The sequence below is a fragment of the Pseudonaja textilis genome, chromosome 2, assembly GCF_049901715.1.
Source record: "Pseudonaja textilis isolate UNSWEBS1 chromosome 2, rPseTex1.2, whole genome shotgun sequence".
NCBI classification, from domain to species: Eukaryota; Metazoa; Chordata; class Lepidosauria; order Squamata; family Elapidae; genus Pseudonaja; species Pseudonaja textilis.
In genome coordinates, this window is record NC_141991.1 from 184,291,869 (window position 1) to 184,309,920 (window position 18,052).

At 36.5% G+C, this 18,052-nt stretch overlaps 1 protein-coding gene across 3 annotated transcripts in view; it reads left to right on the forward strand.

The window, feature by feature from the left end:
* The window catches only part of BNC2 (basonuclin zinc finger protein 2), a 431,708-nt gene that overhangs the window by 304,754 nt on the left and 108,902 nt on the right, over window positions 1-18,052 (forward strand). For all 3 annotated transcript variants that reach the window (XM_087926592.1, XM_087926593.1, XM_026718392.2), the window contains one exon: window positions 7,133-7,368. In XM_087926592.1, the coding sequence (XP_087782718.1) occupies window positions 7,133-7,368 (236 nt within the window). The remainder of the gene's footprint in view (window positions 1-7,132; window positions 7,369-18,052) is intronic.

An 18,052-nucleotide genomic window follows, 5' to 3' on the forward strand; every position in this document is an offset into this window, starting at 1 on the left:
CAGCAATATAAAAACAATTTAACAAAAACAAATGACAGAACTAGACTCAGTAAAAAAAAAACCCACCAGGAAAACCCCAAAACATCCCACCAACATCGAACATCCCCTTAGGGGTGCACTAACCATCCTGACTCAAAGTGTTTATGGTTGCTCAAAATACCAGCAGGACGGGAGCTATCCAGATGTTAGGAGAACTTCATTCCAGTGGGCAAGTGCCTTAATATGATTAAGGGATTTCTGTACCTGCTGTGTTTTAAGGAACTTGGCAGCCTAGTGATTTGGATATATGGCCCTATATTCACAGCACTTCACAGCACACAAGCCCTGAATGGCAAAATATCTGGAGAGCAAAGATAAGAAACTACACAAAGATTTCTAGGATGCTGAGCTGGCTAATGTGAGATGCTTTAAAAAAATTAAGTACCTTCTGAAATTTAAATTTGTAGAATAGAATAGAATAGAATAGAATAGAATAGAATAGAATAGAATAGAATAGAATAGAATAGAATAGAATAGAATTCTTTATTGGCCAAGTGTGATTGGACACAGAAGTAATTTGTCTTGGTGCAAATACTCTCAGTATACATAAAAGAAAAGATACATTCATCAAAAATTCTAAGTACAACACTTAATGATAGTCATGGGGTACAATAAGCAATCAAATCATACTAGGAAACATTCAATATAAATCGTAAGGATATAAGCGACAAAGTTACAGTCATACAGTAATACAAGTGGGAGGGGATGGGTGATAAGGAGTGATGAGAAGATTAACAGTAATAGTAGTGTAGACTTTGTAATAGTTGAACAGTGTTGAGGGAATTATTTGTTTAGCAGAGTGATGGCTTTCAGGGAAAAACTGTCCTTTTGTCTAGTTGTTCTAGTGTGCAGTGGTCTGTAGTGTCATTTTGAGGGAAGGAATTAAAACAGTTTATGTCCAGGATGTGAGGGGTCTGTAAATATTTTCACAGCCCTTTCATTGTTGATATGGTGACACAGTACAGATAGCTTTTATGGGACTTTTTGTAACATGTAAAGAGAAAATTTGAAGTATATTTAAATGCATCTGGCAAGTATTACTGATAAGCACCATTTTTAATGTGCTTCAGCTGTAAAGTCCATTTTAATGCCAAAATTAAAAAAAAATCCAAAATGTTCTGAACCCTAGGAGCAACATCAAAATAAAATTCCTTTTTTGTGTTCTCTCAAGCCAAGCATCTTCTGGTAGGTTCATACAGGATATTTTAAATATTCAAATTTCACACTATGTAGGACTTTGTATGTCACAACCAACCTATTAAATTGTGTCACAAAAGTTACAAACTCTTGTAACAAAGTAGTTATATGCTTCATATCAACCAATAAATACTTTACAAATGGCCATTTCTTTTCCAGGGCAAGCTATGTTGGATATTAATGCTCTTTTAAAGTTTTTAGGTCTCTTTAGTTTAGTCCCATTTAGAGAAGGAGGAATAGATTCTAGAATACATGGGAGGGAGTGTTAGGGAAGATTCACTTAACAATTTTGAGGTGGCATTTTAATCCCTCTCCCCTCCCAGTCCCTGTCCCTGTCCTTCTCCCTCCCCTCCTTCCTTCTCTCCCTTCCCTTCCACAATTGCATCTATTTAGTGATGTAAGGATTCCACTTATATTTTCTTTTAAAGAGTAATAATTTGATAAGCAATGGTCAAGTGACCATGCAAGATGACACAAACAGGTGATCATTCTTTCAGGGGAAAATATGAAACATTTTAACTTTTTTTATTTTAATAATACTTCCTTTTTTACACTCAGTATGGACTCCCCTTCCACAAAATAAGCACAGGACATCAGACATATTTTCCAATTAGATAAACATTATTTGAAAGAAACTGTAGAAGGAAATCCCTTGTAGATTTGCATTTTAGCAACACCATGCTGGGACTTTTTAGAATAAATATATATACGTACAGTACATGGGTATAAATAAAACATTCCATCTGCTAAAGTATATCTATTTTCTATTACCTGTGGGTGTTTTCCCTCTTGTGAACAGGTAGGAAAATCTATGGTTATAAAATGTATAAAAGTATTATTTTGGAAGGGAGGTTGAGAAAGGTAAAATTTGTCCTTTCTTTGCTTGACTCATTAGTCTTCTTTAATTAAAGAGAGTTGGGAGTTGGATGAAATATAAATGTAATAAATTATTTATTATTATTACCAGTTCTGCAAATATGTAAGTCCTTATCCACCTTCTAAACCTGGGTGTCCATTAAGAGCAGGGGTGTCAAACTTAAGGCCTGTGGACCAAATCTGGCCTGTGGGGTGCTTAGATCAGGCCCACGGGGCCACCCTGTAAACAGCAAAGGCCTGTGAGGTATCTGCCGGGCAAAACAGAGCTCAGGAGGGCCACACATAGCCCTCTCAAGCTCGATTTTTACTGGCAGAGTGCTCAGGCCACCACAGCTGAGTGTTGTCAAGCTGGTCATGTCTACCCAGGCCATGCCCGCCTGGCTCCCCAAGGTCAAACACAACCCTGATGTGGCCCTCAATGAAATTGAGTTTGATACCCCTGATCTAGAGGGTTAAGAATAGGTTGAAGTACCATTTCCCGATTTCCCTCCTTGATTAAACTGCAGTTACTTGGTAGATACTAGCTTCTCTCCTCTTAAAAAAAATTATACTAAGATTGTACAAATTCTGCTCTCAAAATAAATCGTACAAATACTGTATGTATTTTAGTCCAGCATGGATAATCTATAAGCATATTAAGAAATCCATAAGAAAGAAAACAAAACAGAGGTTGGCAACATAAAAGTACAGTGTGGGAAAATATTTGTAATAATGCAGTGTTCCATTCGGGAAAATCCAGAGATCAATTGGAACAAGCAAATCGCTTCACCTGTGGGGGTGGGGGAAAACGCTCTTATATATCATTCATGAACTCAAGACAAAGGTTTCGTGTCCTGTGTGAAATGTAGTATAGAGGCTCTCTTGGGACTATGAAGGTGAAGCTTTTAAAGAACCTTAGAAATATTTCCAAAGGAAAATATGACACCACTTCTGGCATCTTCCTAATGGTGGGGGAAAAAACCCCTGAAATGTATTGCATGAGCCAGTTTAATACATCAAATTCATCAAACTGAAAAATTAAGAATATCCTATAAGACTTTCACATACTCCTATAGGCTGTGCGGTGGCCTTTCTTATTCCAAATCCTTAGTGTGAATTAATCAATGTTATTTGGGAGAAATTACATATAATTAGGAGCATGCACAAACTCTTTGTTCTGCTCATTTGAGAGTTGAGAAAGTGGTTTCTATTGACAGACTATCCAAAGTGTTTTACTATCCCCGCTACCGTCTTTCATTAAAGGATATATGAGGATATATGTTGCTTTATCTATATTGCCTCTATAATAGTGTTGCAAAAGTTGGCTATTTATATTTCAGAATACCAAATGTGACATGTTATCATCAGGAACCATTTGACGTAATGATGACACTGAGCAAGAAGGCTTACACAACCAGTCTTCAAAGTTACAGCTGTCACACTGTCACGACAGTCACAATATGGGTGTCTGGCAACCAGCAGGCAATTTCAAGGGTCCCAGTGCCTCAAGGTCACATGATTGTTATTTGCGACTCTTCTCTGCCAACTTCCAGCAAACAAATGCAACGGGGAAGGCAGCAGGAAGTCTCAAGCCTTAATCACATGATATCAAGCTTAATGACCCAATTAGAACTACCAGATCTGCTGTCATGAGTTGGTACGATCATGTAATTTTTTTTTTCACTTTGCAGTCATGATGCTTAGCGATGGAGGTTGCTTGTACCAATTGTGATAGTTAACTGAAGACTGGGTTCATTTTCAGAAATAAAAGAACATTTTGTGAAGTTCTACAGTTCCGATTCATCACTTGTTCCTCATTTTCTCATTGTGAATGGGATAATAGTTATAGGGAGATATATTTTTGGGCAGGGGAGGGGTATATGTCCTACCACTCCATCAGCACCTGGGATCCAGTTACAACAGCATCCCTAGGAACATAAACACAAGAGATTATTCCAATAAATTTCAGATGCTTTTAGGAGGGTGATTTTCCTGGGCTTCTTCAATCCTGCTGACATGGTAATCTGAATATCAAGAAGGGATGAGAAAGGAGAAATGCACAATCACTACTTAGTGATCTCTAATTTTGTGTAGGTGAAAACTCTGGCAGTGGCTGATTTTGCTGCTTTAGTGCCATGCAGGGTCTAGGGGAAGTCATGTAAGCAAGGGGCATAGAAATACCTTAAATAATAACAAAAGAACCAAACAAAGCACAAAGATACATACATTGTTAAAAATACATAGCAAGTGCCCTAAAACAATATCTGACAACAGAAAAAAAATAAAAAATATGCTGTTACAACAATACAGGTAGTCCTTGACTTACAACTATTCGTTTAGTGACAGAAGTTACCACGGCACCGAAAAAAAGTGACTTATAGCTGTTTTTCAAACTTACTGCTATTGCAGCATCCCTATGGTCACACGATCAAAATTCGAATGCTTGGCAATTGGTTCATATTTACGACAGTTGCAGTGTCCTGCGGTTGTGTGATCCCCTTTAGCAAACTTTTGACAAGCAAAGTGCAATGGAGAAGCCAGATTCACTTAACAACTGTGTTACTAACTTAATAACTGCAGTGATTCATTTAACCACTGTAGCAAGAAATATCATAAAAGGGGTCAAAACTCACTGAACAACTGTCTTGCTTAGCAACAGAAATATTGGGGCCAATTGTGGTGGTAAGTTGAGGATTGCCTGTAAAAATTTATATTTCTCTGTATAATTACCTAATGCAATCATTCTACACAGGGGGGGTGGGGGCAGAGAGACAGAGACAAAGAGTCATTCTTAAATTTATATAATTTGTAAGTTATTACGTACTCTATTTTGTATAAATGAGTCCCATATTATGTTATACCTATACCTATATAAAGTCTACATATATAGACAATCTGCTTGTATGATCAGTATGATCAGGTCTACAATCCATTGAGAAAATGGGACCCTCCATTTATCTTTTCAATGCTGCAGTATCATTCCTGGCCACAATAAGGGCATTTGCATGGTTCAGCTGTCAAATTACATGTACTAGATATGTAATCAAAAGAACTTTCTACTACTTTCACTACTTTCAGGGTATATAGGTAGACAGCAATAGCACTTAGATTTATATACCACTTTATAATGCTTTACAGCCCTCTCTAAGAGCCAGCATATTGCCCCAAATAATCTGGGTCCTCATTTTACCAACCTCGCAAGGATGGAAGGCTGAGTCAACCATTGAGAATCGAACTACTGGCAGTCAGCAGGATTAGCCTGCAATACTTCATTCTAGCCCCTGTTCCACCATGGCTCATAGATCACAGTGATATAATTGTAATGAGTTAAAGTAAACCAAAAAAGGAATAGGGTACTTACATTTGGAAGGTTGACTAAAGCGAGGAGAGCGGGAGAGATAGTTCTTAGGGTTTTTTTATCAGGTGATCAAACTGCTTAAATATAATGAGTTATAGTTATGTATTGTATCAATTCCATAATTACATGGAAAGCACATTGTTTTCCTTGACTGTTAGTGACGGAAGGGTTTTAAATTGAAGTAAATCAAACAATTAATGGTATGTGCATTTATACTTCCTTTCGTATTCCTGCAGAGCGAATGCTCTGTGAAGAGACAGAGGACTTAAGTCCCCAAGCTTGCCAATCCCTTATCTTTTGTGAACTTTAAATTAATTTTTAAAAACCTATTTATTCAAGGTTGACTAAACAGCTAAAATAGGAAAGATCAGACAAATCAGGAGCAAGGAATGAAATATGAGGAAACCGGTATTCTTTGACAAAGTGTCCCAGGGGGTCAGTGTGCTGAATGTAGCCAGTAGGGAAATGATAAGGGCATTTATGCTGGGATAGAAGAAAGCAATTTATCAAGAGTACATGAGCTCTCCAGTGACTACCAGCAAAGAAGATACCAAAGTGCATATGGAGGAAGAGGACTCCCTCCAAGAAAATGTTTAAAGCTGACAAAATTGCATTTAAAAAGTATAATAAAGAAGTCCATTTTGTTAAATGTTACCCCTCATCAAAGATTCTTGAATCTTTCAGAATAAAAAACAAAAACAAACAAGAAACAGTTGAACTGATTTTGAAGTTATTTGAATGGAAAGGGGTGGGAAGCCAGAGAGATTACTGGGTGAAGTCTTTGTGTGTAAATGAATTTGCACATATGCATTAAAGTGCAGTTTCAAACAGCAAAATGTTAAGTGAAAGTTAAAAGCCGACATTATTTTAATTTTTTCATTTCATTTCTATATCTCAACTGAGTACATTGTGCAAATAGATATTTTCCCTCTTCAGCCTATCTTAAGGATAAAACTATTTAGAGAAAGAGATACTAAATTTATATACCCAATTATCTACCACACATATACAAGTGTGTAACAGAATAACAGAGTTGTACTATGTGTGGTAGATAATTAGGTGTATAAATTTATCTGTTTTTCTAAATAGTTTTATCCTGAACATGGGTAGAAGAGAGAAAGTATCTATTGTACAATGCACTCTGTTGAGAGAGTAAACATGAAATGTTATTAATCAGGAATTTGCTATCCGTGCGCTTAAATGTGTATTTTGTGCATCTTATCTTCAGTTATTATGGTGTAATATTCTCTTTTAATGTAGCCTAAAATTGTAGTTTGAACAGTACAGTTTAATAGCACTTAGCATTAGCACTTAGACTTACATACCGCTTCACAGTGCTTTACACCCCTCTCTAAGCAGTTTACAATCAGCATAATGCCCCCATCACTTTGAGTCCTCATTTTACCGACCTCGGAAGGATGGAAGGCTGAGTCAACCTTGAGCCTGGTGAGATTCAAACTGCCAAATTGTAGGCAGCCAAATTGCAGGCAGCAGAAATAGCCTGCAGTACTACACTCTAACCACTGCACCATCATGGCTCTTACCTTAATAATCTTAATAATAATATCTTAATCTTAATAATAATAATATATTAAGATTAGATATCTTAATCTTAATAATAATAGATTCAATTTAATGCACTGTCCTCACTTCACCTTTCTCTGTCTTTATTCCTTCTTTCAGCTTTGGACAAGCTTAGCACTCAGCATTTGTACCATCCAACTCAAGTGGAGATTGTGCAATCCAACGTTGTGTTCGACATCAGCAGCTTGATGCTATACGGTACTCAGGCTGTGCCCGTGAGACTGAAGATCCTGCTTGATCGACTGTTCAGTGTATTGAAACAGGAAGAAGTACTGCACATCCTTCATGGTTTGGGCTGGACTCTTCGCGACTATGTTCGAGGTTACATCCTTCAGGTAGGAACCCTGTTCACCAACAGGTAGATAGCTCCAGTGTTAAAAAACAAAACAAGAGAGGCATGACTTCTTTGCTCAGAGCCTCCCTTATAATGGATTAGGTACATTGTATGTTACTGGAATTGAGAGGAAAATATGTTACCAAAATGTTTTTTTTTTCCTGAATATAATTAGTACTTGACTTATGAGTATAATCGAGCCCAACCCTTCTGTTGATAAGTGAGACATTTGTTAAGTGAATTTTTGCTCCATTTTACAACCTTTTTTGCCACAGTTGCTGAGGGTGTCACTGCACCTGTTAAGTTAGTAACATGGTTATTAAATTGCAGGATCCCATTTGGGTCGGTCACCGGGAATGGAGGTTTTGACTTCTCAGCTTTCGGAGTTGTGCTGAGCCCACCTTCAGGGAATTCTTCTCTAGTAGGTGGGCTCTGGCACAAGTCCGAAAGCTCAGAGAAGTAAACCTCTGGTCCCAGTGACCGGCCTAGATTGAATCCTGTAGCGTTATCCATATTTTCGCCTTCATTCGTGGGGTTATTAAGTGAATCTGGCTTTCCCATTGACTTTGCTTGTCAGAAGATCGCAAAAGGTGATGAACGCATGATGCAATCATCATAAATATAAGCCAGTTGCCGAGTGTCTGAATTTGGATGATGATGCTATAAAAATTGAAAGTGTGCAAAATGGTCATAACTCACTTTTTTTTAGTGCTGTTGTAACTTTGAATGGTCATTAAATAAAATGTTGTAAGCCAGAAAATACCTGTAGTTTTAAACATTCGCCAATGTTTCTCTTGTACATTTTTTTTACCACTTAGCAAGAGTTATATGACTTACAACAACACTTTTTCTCCCACTTGAAGTGAAAATAAACATTATTTAAAATAGTAAATCAAGAAGGATACAGTTAGCTAAACACTGTCCTTAAATAAATTCATTTATGAACATTGTTCATTTTTAACTAGAGGATTTTCAGAATAGTTTACTTCTACATTAGGGAAAGAAACAAGCAGCATTTATTGGCTATTTTCTGAGATATGGATTATGCCACAATTGTATTCCATTTGATTATCCTGGTTACTTATGCTTTAAGCATAAATGTGATGGTTGGAAACTGATTGCCCTTATTTGTAAAGTATGCAAGAAAGATTTAGGATGCATTTGTGTACATAGTTACCTGAAAGTAAGTCTCACTGGTCTTCTGATTAGGTATCCCTAAGCCTACATTGTTAAAATCCCACAATACTGTACACTAAATTGAAAAACACCAACTTTAATCAAATTGTAAATTGGCATTTTTGAAATTAACTTCAGGTACGCACATATAAAACTGAATGCTCAAAGGAAAGCAAAATAATCAAATTATTATCTATAATTGCATATTATATTTTTAAACAGGACACAGTGATTGCAAAAACAATAACATCCTGTGTTTAAATAATCACTGTGTTTGGAGGTAATGTAAAACCATGGTTTAATGTTTCAGAAATAAGCATCTCTCTAAGCTTGCATGCTTCGCCGTAATGCATGTACATGGTTGAGATTGGAAACTTCTGTTTTAGATTATCTGCAGCTTAGTCTGTAGCCTGAGCTCTAAGCTGGTTCAGTTTGGACAATTTGGCCAACTATGTTTTAGCTACAAATGTCCTTGGCTTACTTTTAAGTTACCTTGTCATCCAAATAGAGTGCAGTAATTTCTTCTAACCAGAATAATCTCCCAAAAAGCTTAAAATAAAACATTGGTTCTTCTTCTAGCTTATTCTGCCCAGAATAAGCCATTGTGCTGTATTTGGATGACATGGAAATTAATAAACAAGCTATGTTCGCAAGCCTGAACTCAGAAAACGAACCTCTGGCACATTCACATCCGAACTACAATTAGCTAACAGTGCATTATCAGAATGCAGTCTATGTGTTTTACTGAAAATAAGATGACTTCATTATCTACAGTTTAAGGTTATATTTGAACTGATAATGACTAGATGCATTCAATATCTTTTTTAAAAAAGAGCAGTAATATACTGTTTAAACTTCTGCCATTCAAGTATGGAGGTTTCTGAAGTTTCTCACTCAATGACTCCTATTTCTGTTTACATGAAAGCTTTGTATAAAAAAGGAACACTACCAAGAAGGAATTAGTGGAGGAGCTGATCTTGATTGATCTAAAAAAAAAATTTGAGCATGGGCAGACTTTAGTATATTTTTAAATCTGAATGAGGTCATGCTTCCCAGGCAGAATCAGTTCATAATCTGTGGGTCCTCCTGGACTAACAGCTTCTGCTCAAAGGTAGCAGTTGAAACTAGAAGCTTTGCACTATCCATCTTGTTGCAATTGATGGAACAGGAGCCTATAACTGTCCACATGCCTGTCATCTCATTGTGGACTACTTTTCATTGGGCTGCCATGAAAACCACCCAGAAACATCAACAAACCCAGAAAAGTGTGCCTTAGGCAGTTATGGGCCCTAGTTGATTTGCTTATTGATTACCAGTTTGTTTCCAGACACAATTTAAAATGTTGGTTGTTAACGTTACTGCCCTACACGGCTTAGGATTCGGACATATGCATGGTTTCTGCCCATCATTAAGAATTGGAAGAAAGAAACTTTCCAGGTCTCTTCCAGAGGATAGTATAATTTCGGTCATCTAGAATAGAACTTCGAATTCTACACTGAGTTTTCAAAAAGCAATTTAACCTTAGATTCTCAAGCATTTGTCTGGAAGTCTGAGATACTCTCCTTTAATCCTTTCTACAAAAGGGAGTTTTGCACAGGACAGCATTATTAGCAATGCTGAGGCTATTTTGCTATATAATTTGTTTTTATCTGCTTTATTGGGCATGTATTCTTCTTAGAGGCTTCTGTGATTTGAATAGCATATACGCCCAATGAATAAATAAATAAGACACACATGCACACATTCTTAGATAGGGGATCAACAGAAAAATATCAGGATTGCAATTTTGACATGAAAATTAAACAAATTGAAAAAATATCCTGAAGGAAGAATTGGTAAGTCACTTCTCTATTATTGCCCTCCCCCACAAAAAAAACTAACTTGACAGAAAGTTTATTTACTCATAAGGATTATTGGTGAAGCTGTTTGCCTCAGTGTTATAGTTTTCTAAAGAGCCTTCTCATTACTATTTGTTCATTCCTAATAGCATGGTCTACCATTAGATATTGATTGAAGTGTTTGATTTGTTGCTCCTGTGTTCTTACAGGTAGAAATATATATTCATATATATATATTTGTTTTCTTAAGTTTTCGCGGGTACTTACATGTATGGTATTCAGCTTTGTTCGGGTATTTTCCCAGATCATTGTAGTTGTGCTTTTAAAGTTGTAGCAACGTTTTGGCAGAATCTCATCTGCCATCATTAGGCTACTGTATAGTGTTCATCTGAACACTATATAGTAGCCTGATGATGGCAGATGAGATTCTGCTGAAACGTTGCTACAACTTTAAAAGCACAACTACAATGACGGGGAAAATACTCGAACAAAGCTGTATACCACACACACACACACACACACACACACACACACACATACATATACATATATCTGTATGATATTCAGCTTTGTTTGGGTATTTTCCCATGTCATTATAGTTGTGCTTTTAAAGTTGTACCAACGTTTCAGCAGAATCTCATGTGCCATCATCAGGCTTCTTTATAGTGTTCGTTTGTGAGTCAAATTTTTTTTGTGAGTCTGACTCACAGACGAACACAATACAGAAGCCTGATGATGGCAGATGAGATTCTGCCGAAACGTTGCTACAACTTTAAAAGCACAACTATAATAATGTGGGAAAATACCAGAACAAAGCTGAATACCATACATATAAATACCCGCGAAAGCTTAAGAATATATATATATATATATATATATCAATACCCAACAAAAATCAGGATATATCATATAATATATATATATATATTCCAAATTTGATTTTTTTTTTTTGAGTAAAAGTGAAACTGCAGCCAGTGGAATGTAAACTTAGAACAAGGGTACTAGTTTCACCATAAAGATCAAATGATTGGTTTGTTCCTAATAACATTTGCCTTTTGTTTTTATCCTAATTCCACAATTATATCTCTCAATTTTGGATGTGCTGAGCTTATCTCATAAAAACGAATAAGCATGTTAGAGGGGATACTTTATTAATAACCTGTCAAGCCTTTAATCAGTTGGCAGCCGTCTACACGTAATATTATGTGTAGCTCTTTTTTATTGTGTGAAAACATAGATAGGTGCATTCTCATCTGCTTTAGATTCAAATATATCCCTTCTGCTCACAGATGTACATTTTTCTCTTAAACAATGCCATGTGTGCTTGTGTATTATAAATTCTTAGGGCCTGAATAATTGTTGCTTAAAAGGTGAGGGAAAAGGCTAATATCCTGATAAATAGATTTGGTTTTTACACAGGCTTTTAAAATGCCATTTTTTTCAGATGAAAAGTTCAACACTCCAAGATTATATTCTGTAACTCCTGCGTGGAAAAAGAAGCTTGTCCTGAGTAAATGTTGCAGGAACAAACCAATATTTTATTTTTAAGATACCTATTAAAATGGCTGTGCAAACTATGCACCAGGACTGCTCTAGACAAATGAAATCCTATCTAGCCTATTTCATTAATAGCATTCCTTTATAATTCTGAAAATAATAATGGCGAGGCCTGTATAACAGCTGCTGCACATTTCTTTTAAAAACAAAACAGAAATATTATGTAATGGGAACTTTCCCAAAATCAACCAGCTAATTCTGCTGTACAAAAAAAGTCACTTGAAGTCTTTATATCGAATAATAAAACACCTGCAAACAGAAAAAGAATGGCTGTGCATGAGCAGGGTAGTTTTGCAGACAGGTAGCTGAGTTAATTTGTTTCAACAAAAATAGTCAATGTGGTACTTTGATGACATCTTAAATCTAATATCATTTTAGCAGTATTTAGATGTTTGAATGCATTATGCCACACCTGTGAGCCTTTCCAAAAGTTCTCCAATACACATAGTACTTGATTTATAACCATTCATTTAGTGACTGTGCAAAGTTACAGCAACACTAAAAAAGAGACTTGTGACCAATGGTGGGATTCAAATTTTTTTACTACTGGTTCTGTGGGCGTGGCTTGGTGGACGTGGCATGGCTTGGTGGGCATGGTGTGGCTTGGTGTGCGTGGCTTGGTGGGCATGGCAGAGGAAGGTTACTGCAAAATCCCATTCCCTCCCCATCCCACTGACCTGCTTTCCAGCTCCGTTTTCCTGTTCAGGGCAATGAAACAACAGCCAGCCAATCAGCTGGGACTTAGGAGGCAGAGAATAGATGGGAGCGGGACTAGTCAGAGGTGGTATTTGCTGGTTCTCCTAACTACTCAAAATTTCTGCTACTGGTTCTCCAGAACTGGTCAGAACCTGCTGAATACCACTCTGTTTGTGACCATTTTTTACACTTATGACCATTGCAGCTTCCTCAGCTGGTCATGTGATCCAAATTCCGAGGCTTGGCAACTGGCATGTATTAATGACAGTTGCATGGACGCAATCACCTTTTGCGAGCAAAGTCAGTGGGGAAGCCAGAGTCATTTAACAACTGTGTTACTAATTTATCGACTGTGTAGGTTCACTGAACAACTGTAGCAAGAAAGATTGTGAAATGGTAAGAAAGGTCATTAAATGCAAACCTCACTTAACAACTGTCTTGTTTTGTAAACAGTCGTGGCCATAGCTCAAGGAGTACCTGTAATGTGAGCTGAAGTGTTAACTTTTCCATCCTGTGTCTTTTTTTTCCAAGTGATCAGGATTGACAATCAGTAGAGGTAAGGAGCTGGTTTTTCCCGGCCCTTTTTCTAGCCAGCTTTAAAAGTTAGAACTGCCCCATGGAATGAATCCACAAGTAAGCTGTTCTCTCAGCTTTGTGGCAATGTCTACAAGGCAAAGTTATCAACCAGGAGTCACACAGCTGAGCAGTGCAAAAAAGCTCTACAAAACACCATCAGGTTAGAGGTCAGTTTATCTGGGTAACGTTAAATCATGCTGTAGCCTTCAAGGCTTCAGAATGATTATTAGATGCAATAACTCTGTGTGGAATATTAATTCAGTTTAAAATGAGAATAATTATCGAGGCAAGTTAAAACAGCTATAGAAGGCTTACCGCATATTAGCAGCTGGCTTGTGGGCAGAGTGGCTGGGCAAATGAAGGAATATGGTAAGTGACCAAGGTAAGTGCAGTTATTATTTGTGTTCTCAAATATTCTGCATAAGCAATTTGAAAAAAAAAGAATCATATTGGTATATGCCTGTAGATAATAATATGGGAAAAAATGAAGCTCCACTATTATGAATGTTTACTATCTTTTGTTCTTTTTATAAGCAGTGAGCAGAAGGTTACACATCTATAAATTATACACAAAACTGTTCCTTTATTATGCTTACTTATCATCGGCTTATATTTTCATTCAATTAAACTCTCAAGCCGACCCAAAGTCCTCAGCTGTTTGAGCATTGGCAGAACTTTAAATTTTAGTAGTAGGTTTACACATACACAACATTTTCTAAAATTTAAGCAAAAGCTAATAAAACAGAAACATAGCCATCCAGAGTTGCTTCGATGGTGAGTTGGGTGGCATATAGATTTAATAAATAATGAATAAATAACCTTACATTGCTTCTTTATACAAAATACTTCCATTCACCAAAGAAGGAATGAAGGACAGTGTGAAATCTCTTCTTTGTATTACTCTAAGATATATTCTAATGCAGGGGTCTCCAACCTTGGCAACTTTAAGATTTCTGAACTTCAACTCCCAGATTTCTGGGAGTTGAAGTCCACAAGTCTTTAAGTTGCCACGATTGGAGACCCCTGTTCTAATGAAAGCCAGTGTAGTATATGTTAAGGTACCAGGCTAGAAACTGGGAGACTGTAAGTTCTAGCCCTGTCTCAGGCACAAATCCAGCTGTGTGACTTTGGTCCAGTCCCTTTCTCCCACTCTAGAAAAAAGGAAATGGCAAACTGGTACACTTCTGAAGTCTTTCCAAGAAAACTGCAGGATGTCAACATTGAGTCAAAGCACACAAATCTTCCAATGGGAAAGATCCCTGTCTGAAATAACAGATAGCTATTGCCAATCAGAATACATAATACTCAGTGACCGGGTCAAATGATCCAAGCACAACTTAGACTATTTTTGAAATCTGGTTTGCCAGGAGAGTTTTATAATCATTTATCATGTAATTCCCAATAAGTTTTACACCCAGGTGGGATTGTGCTCCCAAATCAAGTTATAATGATTTTATATATTCCTTGATGACTCAGCCATTAAAGAGACTGAGCTTGTCAGCTGGAAAGTTCACAGACTGGATTCAAGACCTGAGCATTGCATGACAGGGTGAGCTCCTGTTACTTGCCCCAGCTCCTGCCTACCTACCAGTTCGAACTCATGCAAATGCAAGTAGAAAAATAGGTACCACTTCACTGGGAAGGTAACAGAGTTCCGTGTGCCTCAGCATATAGCCATGGTAGCCACATGATCATAGAAGTGTCTTCAGACAATTCTGGCTTCGGACAATTCTGGCTTCTTCCCCTAAGAAATGGAGATGAGCATCCCCCCTAGAGTCGAACATGACTGGACAGGGGAAACCTTCCCTTTATCGTGGATTTGGAAAAGTTGCAAAATAAGAGAGAGATTGGGTGATCTTTTCCAAAATGGAACTTTAAAGGGCTTTCATATATAGAAGTACAGAGTATTCAGGTTATAAATACCAACATTGCATGCATAAGCGCACCAACGTGCCTACCGTCCCTGTCCTATTGCTTTTTTTTTCTTATTCATATCCATTTCATGTATTAATAACCATGTTTATACTGATATCTGTTATCTAATAATCGCTTGACAAAATAAAATAAATAAATAAAATAAATTATATAGCACTGTTGCTATTATGCTGTCTTTGGAGATTTAGACTATAGCACCAGCTCTTATAAAACAGTGAATTTTTTCCTGGCACATCAGAAGTTCTAAGAAAAATTTGGCAGTGTCCCCACCCTCCAATCGACTCCAAAAGTCCAACTATGCCTTTGTCTTGGATCTTCATCCCAAGCAACAAAACACAAAGACAACACAAAGTAGCATGCACCATGTATGCACACCACAATGCTCTGCTATGCCCCCTCCATACCTCCATATAAAATCTCTGTGGAGGAAAAAGGCTTAATTACACTACAATAATCTTTTGATATCCCCTTTCTGCATCTTTTTAAGAATATATTCGGTAGCATATTTCTTACAAAGTAGAGGGTTGACTTTTAAGGCTGAAGACTTTTGAAAAACTGAAAAAAAATATAGCAATGTACATGCATGAGTGGAAATGTTCATGATATATACCGAAAACAGTGTTGCTCATTATAAAGGCCCTAAGTAGGGTTGGGCTGAATTCAATCTTGCATGGCCTTTAATAATTTTTCCCCTTAATATTCTTGCAATCCATTGATGTGCTTTAAATTTATGAGGCAAAAATGTCTGCTCAGGTATTTTTTAACTGCTAAAGCATAAAGTCCAATTATTGGGGCAAAACCTGTTATTGAAATCCATACTTAAGCCAAAAATATGTGTGTTTCCTTCCCCCACCCTCACCTGTGCCATTTTTAAAAACAATATTACTAAGCTATTGGGATCCTAGCTGGACATAAATGTATAATTTATATTTTAAAATAATTCCATGTTTAGAATTTTAGCAGGTAGTCTAACTGTGGGCCCAGAGTTAAAAATGGAAGGGTCCATTGTATCTGAATAGATAACACACCACAATTACAAAATAAACCAAATAAAAAAATATTGGTACAGGTTTGTGATACTATTTTTATAAAATAAAAGGAATTGGATACCAAGTTAACTCTTTATTTGCTACCCTTTCTAAAATTTGGTATATAGGGATAGATTTATTCACAAAAAAGAAAAATCTATAAGGCTGTTTTGATATAATTAACATATAGAAATTGAATTTATAATATAAGCAAAATATTTGCTTATATTATTAATATTTGCTTATATTAAAGGTGCTTTTTCAAAAGTCAACTGGACTTTGTTTTTCCCTGAAGACGTTTCACTTTTCATCTAATTCAGTTCTGACTGAAATACATTATGCAAACTCTTTATTTGGATGTGTTCTAAGGAAATCTGAATCCCCCTTAAAGCCAGTATGAACCATCTCCATTTGACTGTTTTAAACATGAAGTCCAGCACAGATATATATGTGAGATGATCTTTTTGTAACCGATGTGATTTCTAAACTTTTATACTTATACGACATGGTGAGGTTTTTTTTTCTTCCAGACTATTTGGATAGACATGAGCTTTTCTTGATTTTTTTTTCTATTATAAATTCTTGAAGTTAGGAACTAATTTAATATATTTTAGCATATCACTGGTTCTGGCTTTAGATAATTATGAAACCTCGAACCATAGTTTCCCCTGCTAAAGGACTGAAGAGAATCTCTTTTGCCATCTCTCTAGCATCCATTGGTTGACTTTTCCTTGAAGTCTAAGGAGTGGGAGGAGGGTCATTTTCCTTCTAGCAGTAATCTTTCAGTGTGGCTAGTGCCTGTCTTGTGTAATAATAAGAAAAAAACAGTGATATGTGAATGTCACTCCTTAGAAGGAGTAACTGTCGTTAACACTGTCACTCTCAAGGCAGATTGAGTAGTACATCTCTAAGAGTAGTAGGAAATGAAACACTTCTATATATATATGGAAAGCTTGTGTGCTCATACTATAGAGTAATTAAAATTATTTTGCATTGTAAGATTTAAATCAATAACAGTATTTGCCCTGTATATTTCTGAAAGGTCAGTGGGCCTGAAAAATTACATTTTGGTATATAGTAAATAATTGCCAAATCCTAAAATTATAAGGTTCTTTCCTAATTTTTATTTTTTTAAAAAATGTATAGAACCTCTACGTGTTATAGAAAAGATGCATGTGTATGTGAGAGAGAAAGCATAAAGTAAGAGCAGAACCAGTGAAAAAAAGGGGGATTGTGATGTCAAATTTTGTACCCCCAATGCATTGGCATACATGCTCATAAATTTGTAGTACTTATTTTGAAGTACTATGTTACTCAAACACATTTTCTTCCTTGACTTATGTTTCCTGTACGGTGAAAGCATTTTCTTCATCTTTTTTGGACTTGGATTTCTAACATGTGTAGATGTTATCATGGCAGATAAAGAGGTAGAATGCTTCAGAACAGTATGGATTTTACAGCACTGTGACATTCATAGCACTATGAATTTTTATTAGTGTTCTTTGTTATATTGTGCACAGTGGACTTGATGAAGCTCATCCTAAGTCTGAGGATCCCTCCCCAGCTTTGTCATGACCTAAGATGTTCACCTTGGTTTCATGGTTCTTGTTCTTGTCATTTTGGGCCAGGAGATTGAACAAGATGTTGATGGCCATTTTGATCTGATAGAAGGAGTAACAATAAGTTCCAAATATGAAGTAAGTGAGAGTCAAGAAGTAAAAGTAGATTTATTTACTTAGCTTATGGTACTTTTCCTTCTATGTCTATTTGCATTATTTATATGGTTGATCCAACACTTCTAAATGCTAAGTCCTTAGAAGGAATGGTTTCCTGAGATCTTCTCATAGTGATGTGTTTTAAGCCTGGAGATCACAAGGAT